Source organism: Thunnus albacares, chromosome 18 (genome assembly GCF_914725855.1).
Source record: "Thunnus albacares chromosome 18, fThuAlb1.1, whole genome shotgun sequence".
NCBI classification, from domain to species: domain Eukaryota; kingdom Metazoa; phylum Chordata; class Actinopteri; order Scombriformes; family Scombridae; genus Thunnus; species Thunnus albacares.
Window position 1 is genome coordinate 9,181,408 of NC_058123.1, and position 24,528 is coordinate 9,205,935.

Consider the following 24,528-nt stretch of genomic DNA (forward strand, 5'->3'; position numbering starts at 1 on the left):
AAACATTAATCACACAACCTCTCCCCCCCACCTACCCACCCGACACATGCTCAGACCCATTGCAGGTGTGTTTGTGTGAACGTGTGAATGTCTGTGTCCTGGTAGTGAAGCCAGAGGCAGGAATACACAGAGATTCTGTATTTTAATGCATTCATTCACTCCATTCAGGGACTGCACCTTTTTCTCAAAGTGGTACAGCCTCGATGACAAAAGATAGTGCTTTGGTTTGTGTGTGTGTGCATGTGCCTGTATGTGTGTAGCTATTCAGAGAGATCGAGGGCAGGACACAGGAGGAGTACAACTATCTGGGACAGTGCAGTCTTCACAAGTTGGTTGTACAAAAACACTGACAAGCAACTAGAATGGGGCTATTATAACCTCAGCTAATCTCCTCTTTAACTATATGTTACAACAGCATATTTGCTGACAAACTTGAACACAAATTGCTGTATGATCAGTCATTAAAATAGCTGTGGGAAGTTTGTGTGTGAGTATGTATGCACTGGAGGTCGAGGAGGGAGGTGGGGGGAGAGTTATGTGACAGGAAGTGATGTACGTCGGAGGGAAAGGGGAACCTTTGGGAGTGGAGTTCTTTTTTCTCCCCCCCCCCCCCCCCCCCCCCCCCCCGTTTCCTGTTTTCTGTTTTGTCTCAGCACGTCAGGCCACCTACTTACATCATCGACGTGATTCCTCTCACTCCCACGGTGCCTGTGTGTATATGATAAACTGAGAGAAGACTGTAAGATAAACTGAGAAAGAGAACTGATAAACAAAGAGCGCTCTCCCCTCGGACGGTGAGTGCAGTAATCCGTCATGAAAGGTGTGTTCGAAAAGTGTCACGAACATATCTTGCAGTTGCTATCGGGACGCCCTCTCTCATGCATAAAAAAAAAAAAAAAAAGAAAAAAAAAAGAAATCCCCCTTGTTGTCAAGGAAATAAGATAATTTACTTCTATTTACAGGAAATAAACTTATGAAATTTAATCTGTTATGTGTCATTTGGTATATTAATCAGTCTCTCTCAGGAGGAAGAGTGTGTTTTTTTGTTCGGTTTGAATAGCGACTCTGTGGAACATCTACTGATCCCTTTGCTGGTTACCATAGAAACAATGAAATCTTCGTAACCCTATGCCTATGAAAAAAAAGATTTGGTGTGTGAATTATGTAGTTAAAAGTCTTAAATGTCGATGAACAGGTGGCCGTTTTGCTTTTTTTTTTTTATGTGTGAATGTGAGTTCATGTGATAAAAAAGGGCAGAAGATCACGAGGGAGTTTTCTGTTAAGTTTGTCTCCAACTGTCTCCCAAATGTTTATGTAGAGCATACATCAGGGCACACTACTTTTTGTTTGCTTTCACTGATTTAACGCGTTGTTGCTCTCTGAAAACGCTACGCCCTCGGATCCTTTCAGCGTCACCCTCCTCGCCGCACGAGTCTGATAGTCGTTCTGTGGCATCTTTGAAAGATCCGTGACACGAGACGAGTTAGCGAGACTTTCATCTCAAGTTCAAGGAGCTTTTCATCTGCGGTGCCTCATAAGTTAGAGAGCAGTCAAAGGTACAGCTTTAACAGCGGCAGAACTATAATGCTGTAGTTGAAAAGCTTTTTTTCTTTAAAAAAAAATACATTATCCATGTTGGATTTTTCAGGGCTCAGCACCTTACAGCACATCTGTAAGCTATGTCTCCAAAAACCCTGCATATTCTCAGGGAGTACAGTAGAAAGACGTGTGCTTTTTTTTTTTTTTCCTGCGCTCCGGTTTCATTTTGTTTTGACAGCCAGAGGCCTGGTTCAGTGATGGGCTTTTGTCTCCACAGATTTTATTATTTACCAGTCTGTGTGGCCCTCTGTGATGAAAGCCTGTTCATCTGTACATCATTGTCAAGGCAGATTTGGAAAGAGGAATATAAATATAATATAATATAAAACAGCAACAAACCCAACAGTAAAGATTCAATAGTTTGCCATTGTAGAGTATTTGAAGTTATCAGCCCTAATCAATTACTGATATTACTTGTTACTTTACTTTCACTATTCAGCCATCAGCTCTGTCAAAATTTGCCTTTAAAAAACCCTTCACATCCACATGTTGCATCTTTTGTATTTAACACATGTAGAAATTAGAAAATGAGACGTTTGTGGTTTAACAAGCAGGCAGGATACGGTTTGGAAGGATTTACCGACCATCCAAAAGCTAGCGTCAGTGTAGCCTCAGTCACTTCACACGGCGCTACAGGAGTCTCGACCTCTCGCTGCACGAGTCACACGCCCTCCGGTTCTGAACTAAACTAGCGTCAGGTGACTCCTGAGCGTTAAGTGTACCCGTGGGTAACATTATAAAGCCAGCTGAGAAAACACAACATGTGAAAAAAGACAACTTTCTCCTCCTCCAGAGACCATACTGATATCAAACCTCCCTTAATCCCGATAAGTCAGCGAGCAAGGCCCCCCCCCCCCTCCAAGTGTATTAAGCGACGGAGCATTACTGGGATTATAACTGTAATCTAATTACTGAACTTCAAATTGTAATCCCTTCCACTACTGGTTACTGGAAAAGTGATTACATTACTATCATGTGTTATAAAGTAATGTCTTACTCCCTAACACACTTGCTGCCCTTGTGACACTCTGTACTGACATGTTCATAGCTTTGCAGTAAAAAAAAACAAGATGACGTGTGAAGGATAACACAAATACACACAAACTAACACCTGATATAATCCTTAACCTATAAACTCAAGAGACATGCGGTATAATCATTATATGTCGCATACAAAAAAAAAAAAGAAAAAGTGCATACAAAACAAGTAAATTAGACACTGAACCACTTGTGAAAACTCACAGACGAGAGACCTGAAATGTTTGCTTTCTTATCTCTTGGCTCATTGAAAACTCGATGGGTGGTCCAGCTTCATGTGAATCAACACAACAAGGCTTTATCAAATAAGACTATACATACAGGAAATGTCACCCCCTTTTTACATATACGCAACACAACTACACTGATATCAAATATGCAAATAAATGCACATAATCTCACAGAACATTAACTTCTTGTGAGACATTTACATCTCAGAATTGTCTTTTCAACAACTTTGGCATAGCAATAGCTACTGTAGTACCTCTGTCTGACTGTACAAACCACACAGTGGTTATGAGTCATTGCCTTAGTACTTCTTCACACATCATTTTATTTAAATTCCCCACATTACCATACCGTATCATTACTCTGGTGGCATTATTTTACATTTTAAATGTACCTTCATGTCCCATCCATTCATTATGTCAACTTTCCATTTCTATACTCTTTCTCTACAAACCTTGACGACGGACCTCCGCCGAAAACAGAATTTGTATAATTTCTTTACTGTTGCTCAGGACAGATTTAATTTGTGAGATTGAATTGAGACTCTGTTTAAGCTAACCAGCAGAGAGAGAGAGCCAGACTGTAGTGATGACGTCATTGTAAGAGCTGCTGCATAGACGGTGAATAATGGAACAACTCCTGGGACATTAATGAAAGTGGCTGCGGTGATTGTGCTGGGATATGAGAACGCTCACTGGTTCACAGCTGGAAGGTCTACATTCAAACAAAATTAATTTGGACGGGGTATGTCAAACAAAGATCCTATGAAGCGGGACCAGATTGTTAAATGTCAACAGACAAACTCCAAAAAGTCTCAGTTTTGCAGCAAGACAGTAGACAGTTTGCTCCTTTTGCAGATACCGATTTTTACAGACTTCCCCATTAAGTCTTCAATACCACCATAAATATATTGAGAATATCGAAGCACCTAAACTGTACTGTAACTCCATCTGTATGCATCATGGTGGCACACAGCATACATGCTGACACTGCAATGTGCCTTGTCAAATTCTAAGCCTACATGAATACAACCAGACACACACAGTGAGCCCATACATCCGTTTAACTGGCAGCCTCAATGGAGGGCGTGCATGTCAAAAAGCTCAGTCAGGGTTAAATTCATTGTTTAGGGCCACATCTGCTAAAAGAGGCTGCATCATTTCGTTTATGAACGACTACATATGGACTCCAGCTGGATTCATCACAAGAGACAATTCATCAACATATTATTATGTTATTATCTCATTATGAGAGGCGTGCAAGGTCAGCAGACATGTAAAAACCGAGTGTCTGACTAATTGATTGCACCGGGCCAAATGTGCAGAGCAAATTTCACACTAATCAAGTCATTTGTTTTCAAGATGTTTTGACGGATGAAGATGTGTTCATTAGTCTTTACTTTTTTAACTTGCTAACTTTTTAAAGGGGATATGTCATTGCTTTTTGTGATTTCCTGTTATTTTTGTAGTGCTATGATGTTGGATGTCTATGTTAAACTTGTTCACAGACTTATAACTTGAGGTGAACGTATGTAAAAATGCTCCTTGTAAGTCAAAAACCAGGGCTTCAGCCTGCTCTGAACACTTTGTTTGCGGTGTTACCTCTACTTCCTCCTCGTGATGATGTCAGATTGTTTGCACACGCCCACAAATGGCTGCTCCATAGTCTTTGGTACTAAGGTTATTGCTCCATTGGCTGTTCAAGTTGTCTCAAACATGTACAGATGTATTTGAGAAGTTTACATATCCTCCAGAACTGCCGCTAGTCTCTTGGGGAAGCTAACCAACCAGGTTAGGCTCATCAGGAGGGGAGCCTTAAAGAGACAGGAGCTTAAACAGCTTGTTTCAGACAGAGGCTGAACTGAGGGGCTGCATAAAGAGCCAATAAAAGATAAATCAGGAGTCTTTTGAACCGCAAATCATGTAAAGATGTTCCAGTGGAGCCCCAGATTATAAATATACACCTGAAAACATGCATATACATCCCCTTTAAAATCAAAATAAATGTAATAAAGAATTTACATACTATACATGGTAATTCAATTTATTCACAGCAAGATTTATAAGTAAGACCTTAATCTTAATTGTACATCTCTGTATGTGAGTGTATAGCCGTGAGCAGTAGGGGTAATTAGTTGGTTAGGAAGGGGCAAAAAAAGGAATTTAGCTACACAAAGCCTAGATTTGTGTGGCCCTAAATTCAGATTCCCAGCACTCTGTTGCCACAACAAAGATGAATAATGATAATGAATAATAATGAGTCATTTCTTAAGAAATTCTGATTCCATCTTTAAAAATGTGAATATTGTCTGGTTTCTTTCGTCTTCTATGACAGTAAACTGAATATATTTGGGCTTTTGATGATGTCACCTTGGGCTCTGGGAAACAATGATCAACATCTTTCACTATTTTCTGACATTTTATGGACCAAACAACTGAACAATGAATTGAGAAACTAACCAACAAATTAATCGATAATGAAAAATAATCGTTAGTTGCAGCCCTAATCTTAACGAACAATAAGTACTAGTGTTGACACAGAGGTTACGGCTGCACCCACAAGCCCACACATGCACTCTTGAAAGAAACAGACATGAACTAAACATTATCTCACACATTCATGGCCAGAATCCACATACACAGAGAAACCACCCCTTGTATATTACTGTGAAACATATATCAAAATCCCTTCAGTTGTCTGTGATTTATGACTCGAACAAATTACATAGCTGTTCTTCAGAGAGGAGTGGAGGGAGGGGTGAAGGAAAGCTGAAAAGAGAGTTGAGTAAACGAGGGCAGGTCCTGTTCTGCAAAAACTCTGTGAGCCACAGGAAAGTGTACGTGAGCCACGACGATTTGATGTTACAATACAGACGAGCCTGTCGTATCACAACTAAGCGCACTTGTCAGTTTCTTCATGTTGAAAGTCCAGTTTGCTTTTCTATTGACCACCTTCTTGTGTCGACTTCGAATCAACAATAGTCTCTACCAACACTTTTTTTTTTGATTTCACAATCGTTGCAAAACATCAAAACAAGTACATTCAAGACAAGCGATGTTAATCTTTCCTCAGTAGCGCCGTTCTGTTTTTTTTTTTTTTTTTAGGAGACAGTTTCACAATGGCTCTGTTGGCTGTCTTTCACCAAAAAGGTCACTCTTCATTAAGCACATCACAGCCCGCATTCAACACTGTGCTACATAACTGCAGGGATGAAGGGAGTGACAGACAGATAAAAATACAGATCGATGTTAAAAATCTTACCAGGGGTCACGTATAAAAGTAAACTGTTGAAAAAATGAAATGCAAAAACAGTCCAGGTAAGACAAAATAAAAGCTCTTGTTACTGTGTTTATCTAATAGCACTGAACAAGAGGATATCACTGGAATACACACCAGAGAGTTACAGGGGAAGGACAGGTAGAGATAACAGAGATATGCGAGTAATACCGGGATGCTATTATCTCTTTAGCCAGTGTGGCTACAGTTTTATCACAGCAGTTGATCACCAAGCAATCACTATCTATAAGGAACCGCTTCCATTTTCACTGCCTGAGAACACTTAGGTCAGCTACACCGCCTGAGCCACCGAAGATAAAGATGTAACAAAGAGTGAATGAGCTGACTCAATGACAGATTATATTAAGTTGTATTTTTTTGTTATCAACCTTTATTGACGTCGCTATTCATTGTACTCACACTGTGGCCTGTGGTAAAATATTGCAATTTCTAGTGAGGTGTGAAAAATATAGTGTTGAAACATAAAGCTGATTAGCTGATACCAGTGTTTTGATAATCGCTACATCACCGAATCAGTCTTTTATCGAGCAAAAGTGCAAAAAATTCACTGATTTCAGCGTCTCGAATGAGAGGATTTGCTGTTTTTCAATAGTAAACTGAACATCTTTGAGTTTTGGGCTGTCTGTCAAACAAAACACACATTATTTTTCACTATTTTCTCACATATCGTCGTTGAAATATTCATTAGTTGTTTAAAAAAATAACCGAAACATCATTCATTGATAATAAAAAACTCATGAATCACAGCCTTAAACAAATCCTTGTCCATAAATCATCAATTATCTTATCTATCCGTACAACAGAATGTATTAGTCCAGATCACTGTTGACCTCCAGCCTCTCCTACGTCTTTCTCCTCTAATGATTCACACTGATCCTTGTCTGCTGTTCTGGTTCACTCGTCTTCCTCGCCACTGAGTCGGCCACCTTAGGAATGCCATTCCAGAAGTCGGTGCATAATTCCCGCTCAGTGTTCCCAGTAATCCCTCTTCTCCGGCTGTTCTGAGCCTACTTCCTTCCCCACGCAGCTGCTGGTCAACCCGGCTTGCTCTAATAATAGGACAACAATGCCCGCCCCACGCCCAGACACACAACACTGCACTACTGTTGCACAAAAGCTCGACATCTAAAAAAAAAAAAAAAAAAAAAAAGTTGTTTCGTGGAATCTGTAATATTTTAAAGTGTTTCTCAAGTTTAACACAAGTGACCTATAACGGATAACTCGTTTTGTACAAAAAGGTCATAAAATTAAGATAAACTAATGTCACTACAGTTATAGACGTCCAACTCCAAGAGAGCAACTTTCTAAATTGTTGACATTCAGTACTTCTGTGTGGGTAACACACTGCAGCATGTAAACACATGTTGGTGGAGGAATGATGATGAGGTTGCACATTCAAGTGAGCTATCTGTGGTAAAGGAGTCAGAGAAGACACTGTAATCATGCAGGAGCTGATAAATGAAGACTACATACTGTTTAAGTACTTAAACACTAGCTTCTGCTTTTGCTACAGTAGGGTTGAAATGGGAATACTCCTCCAACACACACACACACACACACACACACACACACACACACACAGACACCAAATAGGTTATGAATAAGTGTCACATTCATGTTGCATGGTCCTGTCAACACACAACCACCAAAGAAAGAGAGGCATTAATCATAAGAGTCTGAGAGACTGAGAGCGCTAGACCGACTTTTCCTTTCTCATCTTCTTCTGTCCCGCTTGTAGAAGCACAACTTAGAATCACATGTTACAGCTCTTTGTGTCTTTGAGTCTGACATTTCTTCTACAACCTTCTTCTCCACCACCTCCATAAAAAAAAAAGATAGTTTGTTTCTTCCTACCTCTACTTTGTGTCTTTCTCTGACAGATCAAGTGTGATAATGTTGCTTCCCCGGCACGTGAAAAAGCTTCCCTCCACACCTCCTCCTCTCCTTCAACCCCCCTCCGCCATTCCACCAAGAGAGCATTCCCAACAGAAAAACCTCACAATGTGTAACTCAGACCATAGCTTGGGTCTTTCCCCCTTACCCCCCCCCCCCCCCACCTTTTCCTCTCACTGAAGTATTGGCCGGTGAAAAGGAGAAGAAAAAAAAAAAAAAAAGAGTGAGGAATGCTAGCGCTCACCTCAGACAAGGTCCCACTGCAGCAGGGAAAACAGAAAGAATATCATCCTCAATCCGCACAGAAAAACCAAAAGCAACAAGTAGTAACTCCAGAGATTCCTCCTCCTCCTCCCCTCTCTCTCTCTCGCACTGCTGCTTCCTTGCTCTGTTCCCCCCCTCTGCTTCGCACTCATTCAGCCTGCAGTAGCTGCAGAAGACTGAGCAAGTATGCGTGTGTGTGTGTGTGTGAGAGTGTGTGTGTGTGTGTCTGTGTGTGGTGTGTGAGGGTGTGAGTGTATGGTCCTGTGGACTCCTGCAGGGGTATTGACTCAGGGTTCAGCCCCCCCCTCCCCCCCCCCTCACCACCCCACCACCCAACCCCTCCTTCTCAGGCTCACAAAAAAAAAAAAAACCTCACCCACACACACACACACACACACACACACACAAACAGAGGGCAGGAGAGTATTCTCTTTGTCTTTTGTTGCTTTCTCTCACTTCCTTACTCTGTGCCTTCAAAATGTTTGTAACTCCCTGCTCTACACCCCCTTTCATATGAGAAAGCAAAAGGGACTGCGAGAGTGTGTGTGCGCGCACGCCGTGCTCGTGCACAGGGAATGCCGTCGTTCCTCGGCGCTCGAGGCTGAGAGGAGAAGGAGGAGGAGGAGAAGGAGGAGGAGGAGGAGAAGAAGGAGAAGGAGGTGGGGTTTAGACCTCGGAGAGCTGAATTCCTACCTCACGTCCAACCAATCGGAGGCCTTGTTGCGGCTGACCAAAAACCGCGGGGCCAGGCCCGGGCCTCACTACCACACTCCAGCTTTAAAGCATTAGTTGAAGTTTGCTATGCACTTAGACTACATTCTACAGCAGTGTTGTTGTCATTACTGTTTTTAGCTCGGACAATTACTTCTCTGTGTTTACGGTGGCATTTTGCTCTGCCTAATATTTCAACATTAAACATCTGATAAAAAAAATATTAGATAAAACATATTCTGTGTTTATTACAATGGCAAGCCAAGGAAAGTCTCTCTATAGTCATTTAAAACACACATTACTCTGTAGGCTGATGGCAGAAAGTAGTTGAAATAGACTTGAAAAGAGCTAATAAGTCTCACCTAGAGCTTCCTTTCTCTATGTGGTTCATTTACTAACACAGGTAAGAGGTATGTTAGTGTAGGAAGCTGCTGTGTGGAGATGTCTGCTTGTCTCTTCCCACGTCCCTCCCTCCTTTCCTGTCAAAGAACAGTATTCTCATGTTTCTGCTGCTGTCCTCGGCCAGACATTTGTCAAGCAAGGCATTTGTCCACAGAAGTGACAGCAGACCCTCCCTCCCTCCCTCCTCCCTCCATCCTCCTCCTCCTCCTCCTCTTCACACCAGTTAACTTCTGGCTCCTTCAACTTCAACTTTTCCCCTTCCTCCTCCTCCTCCTCTTTTCTTCTCACCACATCTAGTCACACTTACTGTAAGCCTTTAGGCTGTGTGTTGAGAAAATATCATGATGATCTTTCTTTGCGCTGAAACTGTTAAACTGTTTGTTTTTATTCAAATTCAGCCTATTGTTATTCATCAGCACAGTTTCTTCCTTATTGTCAAAACGTGTGATTTCATGTGTCGGGAAAAAAAATAACAGGACGGCAAAAAAATCAGCTTTTATTATCAATTCATCTGCCAATTATTCTCTTGATTGATCAATTATTCATTCGGTTTATTAAATATTTAAATACATTGTGAAAAAAGCGGTGCGAACATGTGCGCATACAATATGTATGATACACAGAACACAAGGATGAATTAGTATTTACATTTATTTAAGCCTTTAATAGACCGTTTAGCTCAAATGTGTGTAGAAGGTGACTGACGTGACAAATATTGTGGTGACAGGTTTCCTTTATTGAGCTGATTCATCTATAATTAGGGTAATTATAATTATAGCAACACAGCATTAACAGAGCCAACAGGTTAGAATAAACCGATGACAGACGGCTCCGTGTTTCCTCCACTCCGCGCGTTTAGCGACCTTCCAAAACCAAAAATGGAAACAGCCATGGGTCCAAACATATCCAGTAAACGTGAAACGATACAAATTGTTCTGGTGCAGAAGCAGCCTGTGACATTGTTGAAGATGAGATAAATATGTTGATCTATTACCTTCATGTGTTTCTTGCTTCTGAGGCATCCAGCGCTATAAAACTCTCCGGTTAAACATCTTATTGTGAGTTTAAACAGATAAGTTATTTGACACGGTTTGGCGTGTGGTTAGACCTTTTTTCTTTTGTTTAAGACTGACCAGATCACTTTCACGTAGCGGGTTTAACTCAGTGTTTTTGATGAAAAGTGGAGTCACAAGCTAGCTGAGTACAGAAATAAGTAAGACGAATGGTCACAGGTATTCGCAGGTGTGTGGGGGTCTACAGTATGTTAGCTGATCTGATTAAATAATGACAGCGAATGATTAAAACTTAGCAGAGAAATACTTTGAACACAACCTCCCAGCTGCATGATATTCTTATATCACATAGCACATATTCTTGAAACGTTTTTTTTAAGTGTTGTGACTTAAAAAGTGAAGCATGTGGTGGTAAAACAGTGTCCTAGAGCAAACTGAGGTCGGATCACTGAGACGAGAACGCTTGTTTAGGGCTTCAACAAACAATTACAAGAAAAAAAAAAATGCTGAAAAAGAGGAAGCGACAGTAAAAACGGGAGAGATAGAGACCCGAAGGCTGAGGTGACATAGTGAGTGAGTACTTTGGTATGTGGGCTATAGAGTTACAGAGGGACAAAAAAGTGCAAGCCCTGAAGTCCACTTGTCCTATAGACGACTCTGACACGCCTCTCCTTTTATCTCGCTCTCTGTTTGTCTCCCTTTCCAAGTAATCCTTCACCCCCTGTCACTCTTGTTTATTTTTCTAAGTCTATCTGTGTGTGTTTATGTCTAAGGACGTGTGAAAAGTTAAGAACATGAATACTTTGCATGTAGACTATATTTAAAGCAGTGTGTGTGTGTGTTTTGTATATGTGTTGATTTTTGTGTATGTAATGTGTACTGGATGTAAAAAATCTAATTCTCAGGGGTAAAAGTGGCGGTGTTCTTCAAAAAGATATCTATCCAGAAACAGAAGATATGTTACGAGAACAGCAAAAATGGAAAAATAGACAGGATATACAGAGGAGATGAAAAAAAAAAAGAGAGCAGTATACCAGCAGCGAGCAGAAAGTTAAAGGAAGGAAAAGAGTCGGATCATCCGTGACAAACAAGAAACAAACAGTCTGTCTAATGTGCATCTATAGTATCCTAATCATTTGCACCGAGAAGTCATTCTGACTTCCCGTCCTCTGTTGAGTGCTTGAAAAAAAAAAAAAAAGTTCAAAATATTTGTGCTGAGGCACAATAAAGAAAATGACACTGCTCTCCTCAGAAAGCTGAGTCAGAGAAAAATTAACACATAAAACAGTCAAACTACATCAATTCAAATCAGAGTGTCTGGCTCGTGATTCGTCTCTGCAGCTGTCTCTCGCCAGTAAAAGCAGAGAGAGAGAGAGAGAGAAAAAAAAAAAAAAGAAGTAATGTGTATTTCAGTTGAAGGAAGAGTTGGATATAGGACAGTCAGGAATGCCAACATCTGCCATTTTGAGGACAAAGGCACTTGTGTGCGGCACGTGGGGTCAGGCCGCTACCATGCCTACCATGCCAGCAAGTGCTTTTTGTGGAAGGATTCCAAAGGGAATTCAACTTATAAAAGGGGGCTAAAGCTGGGTCACCGTGGTGGGCTGGTGGTCTGACATGCCTATCATGCAACTGACTGGCTTGTTCACAGGTACGGCTCCAAATATGTCACACATACACACCCAAAAAGCTGTCTTAACGCCACTATTACTGCTTCTACTTCACTCAGGTTGCTATTCTGTACTTAAAACTGCAAGCAAATAGATAAAAAGCAGTAGGCTGAGGTGTTGCTGACTCTTTTGTCCATGTTTTCACTGATTGAACGACTGAAGTTACAATTATTTGTTGGATTGTAACAGACTGTGTCATTGATGTCTTGTCAAAACCTTACTTTGGTCTACATTTGAGAAAATCTTTTGTACAGTACACACAAGAACATGAATTTTTGTCAGTATAACCTCACGATCGTGGCTTTAGCATGACTTAAAAACATTGCAGATAGAATAGACGACACTAGAAATCAAACTTCTTAAAAGTTTTATGTTGCTGCTTTTCCAAAGCTCTTATTTAAGGCTCAAATTACAGCGTTTTCCCATCAGCGTTGGTACTGGACTAAATACCCTGGTGGATCATTGTAGATCTGTAACTGGGTAAACAACATAAACAATGAGGGAGGATAAACAAAAACACTGATTAAAATCAGTTTATCTTGCGTTTCTAGCATCCCGATTTGATTAGAATCTCCCAGGAAAAGGCTTAAGTCTGCGAATATTCATGCTCGCTCTGACTTAACTGGTTTCCTTTCACATCCTAGTAATTATTTTCCAACTCTTTTTCTTCACCTCATTCTCTTCTCCCAGCTCTCACCCTCCCTGGCACTCTCACTGCTCAGTGTGGGACCGCGGCGCATTTACGTAAGATTTACAGAGACGTGAAAAGCACATTCCCAACATAAATTTGTTTGTGAGTGTGTAACAAGCTCATGGCTGTGCTGGCTCGGTTTCTGCCCCCTCGCAGTCACTTCGATTTAGACACACATAACACACTTCCAGCAGAGATACATACCACGGACACACACTGACACATGAACACGCTAGCGCCCACGCACCTCGAGCCCGCTAACACGCTTAACATCTACGTTAACATACGGCGAAGCCACGGTTTACGTTCGTACCCGCAGTCTAATTTTCCATAAATCTCTATAGTTTCATATACTCATGCGCTGCTTTTCTCTGTTTCTTGTCCTTCCCTCCCTTCATCCGTCCTCTCCCCACCCTTCTTCTCCTCCTCCTCCTCCCCTTCCTTGGCAGCGCTCTGTTGACTGACAGTCTCCCATCAGGGAGGCTTTCTGACAAATGGGGCCAAATGGAGTCGTGCCACTGTTGCTGCTGGCCGCGAGTCAGCTCTCTGAGGTTATTGCTTAGCTCTGCTCTTACAGTGTTATTTATATCCACCATCACCAGACTAGTTTTAAGTGTTTGATGAACTTTTCATGTGTCATCTCCCGTGTGGACCTTACAGCTGTGGATCTTTTTGGATAGCAATCTGCTAGGTTTTATTACACTTCTATACAGTATATTCAGGTGTGTTAGAAAATGCTGATTTTTTTTTTTTTTTTTTTTTTTTTTTTGTTAATACGACTGAATTCTTGCCAAGATTTCAAATTGTCACAATAAAACTGTCAAAGTGCAAGTCAATAATCAGCTGGTCAGTAGCTATGTATGAGGTTAGAGGAAACAATAATGATGCATTTTTATATTTGATTAATTGTTTCGGTCATTTTAAAGCAAAAATGTCAAACATTCCCCAGTTTCAGCCACTCATTTGTGAGGATTTGATAGTTTTCTTAGTCTGATATGATAATAAACTGAACATCTTTAGAGTTTGGACTGTTGGTTGAACAAACTGAAGACGCCACCTTGAACTGGTCAAACCGGTCAAACACAAGCAGTTATTCAAATTTGTTGTACTTTTAGGATTAGGGATAAAAAAAATAAAATGTTTGATGCTACTGATAATCATGTAGTCTGAAAAGAGCCCGATAAAGAGAGTCTGGGAAAGAAGGAGGTAGAGAACGAGCGAGAGAAACTACACTGAAATTCTAATCTATTTGCAAATTGCTTCATTGTGGTTATGTACTATAACAGAAAAAAAAAAAAAAAAAAACACAACATCACATTCAGCGGATTGCTACTCTGGAGACAGACATCTTTGTGGTGATTCGCCGTCTTCACAACATCCATCACAATCACACAACAGTAAATTACGAAGAAAAGCATGATGACTTCAGACTCATCTATATTTACTTTGTGTGTTTGTTTCACCACATACAAAAAAAAAAAAAAAAAAAATGTCTCAAACCGAGTCACATGTAATCTGTGATCAGTGTGATTTGATTCGTCTTTGGGAGAGGCAAACACAATTGCGGTTCCCGAGTTTTGGTTCCCAAGTGTAGGTCTTGAGGCTCCTTGGTCTCTGGGACAATTTAGCCAAGAAGCAAACTGTATTAGAGACTCAGTTGCATTCTGAAATGTCCCAGTATACTCATTCATTCTTCTGAAACGATCACTAGGCTTTTAAAGTCACAGGACAAGCTGATCATAAAGAGACGGCTCTGAATATCAGTGTGAAAGTACCCCAAAATTCACTGAGGCTACATCAGGACCTGATTGTTCAAGCCACATTTGCACATGGTAAGATCTGCAATTATCCAAATATGTAGTGTAGTAAAAGCATGAATACGTCCTTGACCTCCTTGAAGGACCACCTAGTCAAGTTTGTAGAAAATTTACCACATATAGCTCAACAAAGCTAGCAAACATAGACCAATCATGAGGTGAGTTGTCATCTTCTCTCTCTGTGTCGCTCTTCATCATCATGGCTCTTTTGTTCCCGGCGTTTCCTTTCTCATTTTGAGGTTTTTTGGTGAAGTACCATCCATTATGCAAATAGCCACAGCCAACGTGTGTGATGTGAGGGTTTTCTTTTTTTTTTCTCTCTCTCTTCAGAAACATCCACAGTTTTCCCTACAGATAAAGTTAAATATGAACATGAAAGCAAAGTCCCATCTCAAGCAGCCACTCCAGATACGTTGGAGAAGAATTTTTAAATCCAGAGGTGAAATGCAATCGGTCTCAGACAATCTGAACGCGTGACCTGAGAGTGACAAAGGTTTCTCTAATGAGCTTATGGTTCAGTACTGACGAGAAGGTGGGAAAACCAATGAGTAAGACATGCATAAATTAAGGTAATGCATGCCGCAAGACATAGCATGTTATTTAAAACTAGTCTTGACATTCTTTTCCAGCCCAACTGATCCAGTGACACTTGCCTTAACCTCTGGAGGTGCATGACAAGTGGCGTGCCTCTTTATCTTTACATGATCACTTACGGTAAATGCTGTTATGTATGTAGAGCTGTATGTTGGGAGTCTTCAGAAAAAGAGTGACTATGTGGAACATTACGTTAAACCAAATGACAGCATGAGAGAGATAAAAGAATCGGCCCCAAAATAATAGTTATTCATACAAATTCTACATTCTGTATCTCAGTTACTACAGATGTGATGTTTATTTTGTTTAAATAAATAAAAGTCTTTACAGCAGCAATTTAAATGTACTTTCAACGGTTCCAAAAGGCAGACAAGCTATGGCATTTAAAACTTTTAAAGCTGCAATAATCTATATTTTGACAACATGTGAAGGATCACTCATCACTTGTCATCAGCCAATTCTGCAACTCTATGAAACATTTAGCCTCTTTTGGTGCATTGTGTTGGTTTCACAGCCCAAACATTTATTGGGCAGCTATTTCCAGCAAAAAGGTTCTGATAAGCTTTACACTTCCTGTCCAGGAGCACATAATAGACAGATACAGTTAGTGACTACCTGGTGAAAAGAGTCAGATATCTGCTACATTTAAAACCTACTTTTGTGGAGAGAGTTGGTGTGGACCAAATTCTGCAGCTAAAAATATGAGAGTGAATATTGGACTCACGTTAATGAGGTGCTAGAAACATAACTCCGAATGAATACGCTGATACATGAATACACTTCTTGGAATGTGTTTGCTGACATGCTAAAAGAATTGTTTGACATTTTGGGAAAATATGCACATTCACTGTCTTCCTGAGAGTTAAACGAGAAGATCAATACCACTCTAATGTAGCTTTATGCTTAGCATAAAGACTGGAAGCAGGGAGAAAACAGCTAGCCTGGGTCTGTACAATTAAAAATGAAAGTATAAAAACAATTAAAGTTAAAAAATCTGACTAGCAGCACTTTGTTTAATCCGTACACAAACATAAATATAAAAACGACAAGCTTCACAGAGAGTTTCTTGTTGTAACTAAGCAATGTTATGTAAGCTAATCTCCCGCTAGCTCAAGTTTAACACAGATATGAGAGCGCTATCAATCTTGTCATCTAACTCTTGGCATGAAAGTGAATAAAATGATTCCACAAAATGTCAAACTACTCCTTTAACTGTGTCAGCTACTATGTTTTCCTGTTTCATAATGAAGCCCATTGACTGACTGCTTGACATTTATTTCATCCCTAACCCTCTCCTTACTATAATCATAACTCCTATCCCAGACCAGTCCAACCCCTAACCCCAAAACCGAGTCAGTGAAACGCTGAAAAAGCCTTTTAAAAGACGTTTGAACCGACCAGCATGACCTCACTTTGACAAAATGTCTTTCCACTTTAAAACTTAAGATTTATTCTCCAAAAGCTGTAAGTAAATGAACACAAACATGTTTACAACTGGACATCAGACAGACTAAACATGTCTTCATCTGCGTCTAAATCCTTTAGACAACACTCATCTGCCAAGGCTGTTCCCTCGCAGGGGCGAAGAAAGCTTTGTACACCAGAATGAACTTGACTTAACCATGAGGCCTGGCGCGAGATAGTCTTCCCTCTGTTAAAACTAGATTAAAACTTACAAGCTGACAGCCCTGTTCCTAAATTTACACACCCTGTACCACCCAGCACCGGAGTCTGACTAGATTTTAGCACATGACAACACAAGCAAGAATAAATCTTTTATTAAAAGCTGAACATTCTTCAAGACAAAAGCCCTGCAGCACTTTCACCCACAAGACCACAGTTTCATCTGGATAAAATCTGGGAATTTCAAAAGTGTAGTCAGAAACCCTAATTCACTTCAAAATGGAAAAATGAAAGAAAAGCTGCTTGTTTTGTTTTTTTTGTGTTTTTTTTTTTTTCACAAAAGATGCTTTATAGCAAAAGAGAAGAAATCCTCAAAAGGTTTAATCCCCCTGTCTAATGAAAGTTCTGTCTGACACAAGTACAAACACACACACACACTCGCAAAAAAAAAAAAAAAAAAATGTCCCTGTGTTTTCTCCTCCAGTACATGAGCAGGCATTCAACCTTTCCTCAACTAGGACAAAAACACGCAGACCTATTTACATGTCAATGAAGGCCATGGATAAGGACTTTTTTTATGCCTCTCCCTTTTTACTTCCTCCCTCGAACTTCCTCTCATCTCTGTGAGCTTCTATGAACTAGTAGATGTTCTCATTTGAACGCATGATAAAGGGATGGGCTCTTGTAAAAAAAAAAAAGAAAATACTTTCGGTTTAGGTTTTAGTGGGATTCTCAGTTGATTCCTGACAAAACTAGTGGGTGCACACTCCAGACTTGTGTAATAAAACAGAATATTATAAGCATTGATATGCATATTGGGATAATAACATTGACAAAATGCTATTATTTGAGTGATTCAAGTGTCAGTGATCCTCTGCTTTCTGTGGATAGAAACAGGACATAGCTATCATTTACAGTGCCTGTGCTACCATAGTCAGCTAGATGCAGATCAGCACCTACTTCATATGCAAAATACACAAAGCAATGTGTAATATATGCCAAAAACATGCATATAGAAATGCATCTCTACCACCAGCTATTCTGCTCTTAGATTTGTTCCGAATAACAGCGATGATGTCTGTGTATATGCATCTGTTTGTGTGAGAGAGAGTGAAAATTGATGCCTGCCAGGCTTAGGAAGCATGAACTCTTCCTGAGGGCTTGCAAGCCTGAGGTGAGAGTGTAATGGGAAGATATCAGATTGTTGCCTTTTCTGCTCTCACTTTTCTATTTATATTGAACCTCAGAAGGGATCTTCAGAGGCTGCGTGCAATCGGGAAAGACTGTCTGCTTGGTTTGAGTATGAAGTTTGCATAGAGTGATCATTCTATGCTGGGAGACTTTTACTGTGAAGGTGAGAATAAAAGCTCAGTGTTCTCACTCATTTCGGTTAGATTATTAACAGAGGGGTTTTTTCCTGCGTCTCAGGAGATGGATAAAAACGGTGAAGTTTTGTTTTTACCAAGTTTTCTTTCCCTTTTCTTTGTCTCTCCTTCTCTGTCATGGCAGACGGCCCAGCGCATAAAGCAATGTGGCTTAGACGCTGGCGAGGAGAAACTACGGTCTCTTGGAAATATGTTCTCTGTTGACTCATTCTGTTAACCACATTCTTCATCAGCAGCAGCACAGCATAGTCCTTCCCGTCAGCCATGAAGACAAAACATCGTCTTTTCTGGCCCAGTTAATAATACACCATTTTTTTTTTCTGCCTTTTAACTATCTAGTTTAGGCTATAACATTTGGAGCAGTGGAGAAAAAAAAAAAAAAAAAAAAAAAAAAAAGCCAGCGGAAAATGAAGGGGAAGAGAAAGAGTGAGCACTCTCACTGGCCTACAGTGCAGTCTACATCCCCCTGGATTTATTTGTGTACATAACTCTTTTCTCTTTTCTGTCTCTCCCCTTCTCTTTCCCTCTGTCTCCCACTTTCATTCTTTCGTGCTGCTCTGTGTCTCTCACACAAACACCCACATGCGGCAACCACTACACAGCATTACAAATAGAAGGATTCACATAACCATCAAATTATCTTTTTTTTTTTTCTTCTTCTTTTTTTAAACAGAAATGGTACACCCACGGCCGTCACATATGCCACAGTTAATTATTCCATTCAAAGAGCGAGAAAAGAGCTTCCTGTTCTACAAAGCTTCCACCGACACAGCCAAAAAAAAAAAAAAGTGAAGACCAGGCGAATCCCAGAGAGGTAACACAGCATCAACATCATTCCAAACGTACGGTTTTGAACTTTCTTAGCTACGTCGGAGCCAAAAAACTCTATAACCCGGTTATAGTAAGGATGAAAATTCAGCACTCTTTAGCAGGATGTTGATTTCATCACATTGACATGTAACACCCCTCACTCCTTGACCCCCCTAACCCAACAGAACAGACTGAAGTCCTATTCATCTGACCACAGAGGCCCTAGTCAACAGCTTAAGAGCCAAACGGAGAGCATAGTTGTAGTAGCGAGCTAACAGGAAAACCATGTGACCTAACCCTCTTGTTCGCCAACATGCTCTTCAACTTTTTCCACAGTATCGCTCTCCTTTCTCATCTTTTCCTCCCTACAAAAAAAAAAAAAAAAAAAATCTCACTCACCATGCTGTGCCTCTGGATGGGTGCTGGTGTCGGGGTCCATGTTAAATTCACAGTGTGATGTGCGCCCGGATCAACACGCCCATATCCTGAGGCAAAGTTGACTCTGTGACTGAACTGCAATATTGAAACTACTTCTACAACCGCCTGTTTTTATCTCCTCCGCCGCTTTTTTTTCCGCCGCCGATGTCGTCTCTCTTCTCTCTCTTGCTGTTCTCTCTCTCTCTCTCTCTCTCTCTCTCTCCAGTCAGAGCTGCTGCTGGCTCTGGTCTGGCCCCTGCAGCCTGCCAGCTCAGCTCAGGCTTCTACCGCTGTGTTACATCTGTCTGACTGAGCCTCTCTCTGGAGAGTGGGGAAAGAGAGAGAGCGAGAGAGAGAGTATAGCGGAGCACTGAATGGGAGGGAGGAGAGAGAGAGAGAGAGAGAGAGAGAGAGAGAGAGAGAGAGAGAGAGAGAGAGAGACGGACAGAGAGAAAGAGAGAGAGAGAGAGAAGCAGTTTCCATGTTGTGGCGGTGGAGAGGGAGAGAGAGAGAGAGAGAGAGATATGGGTGGAGGAGGTTGTGGCGGTGCTATGGCTGAATGTTTCCACTTTGATCAATTTTACACTCTCAGCATTTTTTTTTTTTTTCCCCCCATCATAAAGAGATGAGATTAGTCTGGAAAGTTGATGTTTTCAGTTTTGAAAATTGCCAGAAGAATTGAGGAAACTTATCTAACGCTGCTGCCCGGATGAAAATGAGTGTTAACAATGAGTGCGGCTGTCACAGTGCTGGTTTTAAATGGCACATGCCGCTTATTTTTGACTTGTATCGGCAGCTTGTGTGGAAAGTTAATGAAATATCACATGTACCGACAACATGGCGAAACAACACGACGACTAGTATGTGTTTAACGTAGCTCGTCGTGGCTGGATCCCAATGAAAACGGTATTATAAACACTTGAGAGCTGTGAAAAGTTCAGTAATTTTACAACTCCATCCTCCACAGCAACTCCCTGTTACTGCTTCATTATCAACTGACGGGGGGATACCATACCTCAATTGCCACCTGCACTCCATTAAAGTGCCCTCCCCCCCCCTCCCCCTCTTTCAACCACTGAACACAGCCAAATGGAGCCCAGCCAACATTTACTTTGAAAAACATTTTATCACAACTATCTAAGGTCTTTCATAAGATACATCTCTGCGTATCTGAGATGTTTTAAGTTCAAGACATTGATAAGAGAAAAAAAACTCCATTATTTAGTGGTGCGCTGGCTGCAGCCACTGGCACGAAATCAACAAATAGCATTCAGGCTAATGATAGCTAATTGTAATTATAAACTCTAAGGAGAGAGATGGAGGAAAGCTTCGTTAAATTAAACATCACAGGGAATGCTAAGATACCTAAAACACATATAAGACAGTATTTGGGCCACAAGGTATGTAAAAAATCATTCTTTCATCATCCAGCCTTTGGTCAGTCATCCAGTATTTAATCCTATCTAAAGTGTTACAGCTTCAGTGAAAATATTTATGGAGAAGTTAAAAACTAGAAAATAGGGCAGCGTATGCCCCAGTATCTTTAAAGAACCAAGAGTTCAGAACTTTTCCGAAAACTGCAACCAGAAAAACAAACTTTTTACCTCAGTAAAATTAAGTTTAGTTGTTCTGGTGGGAGCATAACAGCACTCTCCGTCTCTCTCTCTCGCACGTTTGTGCCAAAACCTCAACGGGTTCAAAAGAACAGAGGAGGCTGCCGCTCGCTATTCAGTCGGAGGATGAGATGAGATGAGAGCGCTCTCTGATTTGTTGTGGATTCCTATTCATCTTAGCGTAGTTTTTATTCATTACGCTGCTTGTTTAGTGCCTGTGCCACGCAAGGACAAGAGCAGGTGGGGCCGATGCATAATTTAGTAAAACATAGACTAGAGTGTTTGTAGTGGTGTGATTATTTGAAAAACCGTACAGGTGCACACACAAACAAACACACACACACACACACGTGCACAAATGCAACTTTCATAGGTTAGACACAGAAGAGGGGACCTGAAGCATGATTTCCTGTTTGCTTTTCAGGGATAAAATGACCAATAGCCCTTCTATCAATATGATATTCAAAGTGGCAGAAACCTGTTTTTTGTTCATGAGGAATATTCATTTACCAATAATCACATTAAGTGAGTTTTAATGAAGCTCTAGCAGTAGAATTGATGAATTTACATCAAGTTAAGTTAAGATTGTTTTTGCCTCTGGTGTTTCTGTGTTCAGTCAAAGCTGCTTCTGATTTGTAAATGTTGTAAATGTTATTTTCCATCGTTGGTGACCGCTGGATTCAAATCTAAATGCGACTGCAGTCAGGTGATTAAAGTAAAAAGTTTGCTGTGAAATATAAATTTGACAGAATACCTCAAAAGGTGACAAAACGGCTTGAAATTTGTGTTTAAACGGCCGACATAACAACAGCCACGACTGTAATATATTAATATATTGTAATATATTCTAGCTTGACTATGGAAATCTGAATCAGCAGCTCAGAAATTATCTTACATAATCATCGTGGAAAAGTTTCAGAATGTCACTGGCAGAGTTGCAAAGGTACCCTGTAATTAGTGATCTAGCTGGCAGACTGTGTTTATTCTTTTAGCCTCTGTCTCCTCTCAGATAAACAAAATCAACCTAATCATACAGATCCAGTATGATGTTTTCTCATCATCATCATCATCTCATCACTTGTATCGGTGAATATAAATCGCAAAAAAGGGGATGCACGTATGTCAAAACTCTCCCCCTGCTTTTTGATGTTGTATATATGTGTGATTTAGCTCTGCAGCCCCTGTATCATTCTAAAGGCGAATATGTGCTATGCAGAGAATGCCGGGTAAACAGCCATAACTTTGAAGAGACAGAAGGACGTCTCTGCTTGTCTCATTATACCCTCATCATACCATCGACGAGAAAGAAACTTCACTCGGGAGATAAAGAGTGTGAGAGAAGGAGACAAGTGTCCAAAACAAAGCACAAGAAAGAAGAAAACTGGAGGCCTGCCAGGCGTTTGAGCTGCACATACAGAGTAAAATGAAGAAAAAAAAAGGGAAAGAAGGGTGTGTCGAGAAACATCTAACACATAATAATGCTGTAACTAAAAGAACAAACCTGAGGAATAAATACATTTCTTTATGTTAACTAAGAGATAAAGGATTTGTAAAAGTTTCAAAGAGCCACTTCTATTCTTGTTGTTAACAGAGAATTAAACGGCTCCCTCTACTGATCAAGGTGTGGTAGACCTGCAGATATCACTGTATAACAATCCAGCTCCAGATTCACTGACTCACTTATTATTTATTCAGACGGATGTGGAAAAACTGTGTGACAATTCCCGAGCATAGAGTGTCAGCAAAAAGCACAATACTGTTCCCAGCACTACAACCACAATAGTAAACACACAAGAATCTCGGTTGAAATTGCTTACACAACACTACCGAGACGAATATTATACAGTCTTTGTGCTGTCAAGTAACACTGTCACAGGGATATAGAGGGCAACATCACCTCAGGGAATTACTAAACTTAATAAAACCTAAACTTAATGTACTGTACAGAATACAGGGTGTAAATAAAATAATGTAATGACATCATGAAAAAGCACTTAAACTAATTAACCGCTGAACTCACTGATTTAAAGGTGGGTCATATTAGGTTACATGCCAGCTAACAACCCAGCAACAGCAACTGAGGGCTACAGATGCTTTAATGCCAAACCTGAGCGCCACCTAGTGTCGCATTTCCGCTACTCCTGTGTGTTCATCCTCATAAAAAAACACATCCACAGACTCCACCGGTTTGAGCAGCTCCAGTCCTTGTAGTGGCACATCCAGGAAGTGATGGCATTACATTGTCAACGGAAGTGTCACGTTACACCTTGCACGTTTTGTGCAATGTGACGATTTATGTGCAGGTGACACATTGTGTAGTTTGGATACACTAAACATTTTTTCAGTGGTTGTCTTGAGTAGTACTGTGCGGTACAATGAAGCTGCAAGCTCTCCATCTAGTGGATATGAGGTAGAAAAAAAAAAAAAAAGTCTCAGCAATTTTTAAATACTCAGCCAGGCATGTGAGCAATGCAAGGCTTACAAGCAGATATAAGTGTTGTGGTTGTATCACTGAGGAGCAGAAAGAGGTGCTTCTTTTAAGACACGTTGCCCGTTTGACCTTTGCACAGCACGACTATCTGCATATGAGAGCTTCTGTTTGACTTTAAGTCATTATTTAGTGGCATTGGACAGAAGATTGTAGATAAAAGTGTCCCAAACCAGAGCTAAGCCAGAAAAACTCCTCAGTCTCCACAGTCATTAATTATATTATATGTATAACCATGTTGAACAAGTGTTTAATATTTGATTTCTAGGTTATTAGTCATTCTAATTTAATTAAATGGCTTCAAGAAAGCAATTCAAGTATTTCCAGTGTATGAGAGAGTGTGTGTGTGTGTGTGTGTGTGTGTGTGTGTGTGTGTGTGTGTGTGTCTTGATTACTGCAGAGGTGTGTCCTCAGGCTACTCACCGCTCTCAGTGGACAGCTGGCTGTGGAACTCTGGAAACTGGGTTTCCACTGGAACGCTTATGGTGCGTCGCAGAAGATGGACTTTGCATGACGCAGAGCGCCTTTCCTGCAAAAACAAGGAACGCATCCGCTGAGAAAGAAAGAGAAAAAGTGGAGACAGAAACACAGAGCGAGAAATTCAAGACAGATAAAAAGGGCTGAATAAACGGAACGAACGGCACAGATACAGAGTAGACACACGGTGTTTGTAGCGTAAAGAAGAGGAATGAGAGCTAACGGGAAGAAAAATGGTGCCTGTAAGAAATGTATGAAAAGCACATACAATAGTCACTGAGGCTCCTTATCTATGTTGTTGTGGTTATTATGGTCACCGTGTTTAATGCTGTGTCAGGCCAACAAGGCACAATAGGCTGTTGAGCTCCTGATAAATGAGGAGTCATTGGATAAAACAGAACAGGCATTAGCAGCGCATCAGTCTATGTCAGTCCATATCTTTCTATAGCTTGCATACCAAATGTTTGGCTCTGAAAGATTAAATAGACAAAGAAAAGA

The 24,528-nt window shown here is 40.7% G+C and overlaps 1 protein-coding gene across 12 annotated transcripts in view; it reads right to left on the bottom strand.

Annotated features, from left to right (window-relative positions):
• LOC122968108 (disabled homolog 2-interacting protein-like) overlaps positions 1-24,528 on the bottom strand; it is a 149,602-nt gene that overhangs the window by 113,944 nt on the left and 11,130 nt on the right. For 8 of the 12 annotated variants that reach the window (XM_044333061.1, XM_044333058.1, XM_044333063.1 and 5 more), the window contains exon 3: positions 23,977-24,106. In XM_044333061.1, coding sequence (XP_044188996.1) covers positions 23,977-24,106 — 130 coding nt within the window. Of the gene's footprint in view, positions 1-8,299; positions 8,373-19,434; positions 19,773-23,976; positions 24,107-24,528 lie in introns of those variants that run through there. The other 4 variants (XM_044333059.1, XM_044333069.1, XM_044333067.1 and 1 more) reach the window with 3 other exon arrangements.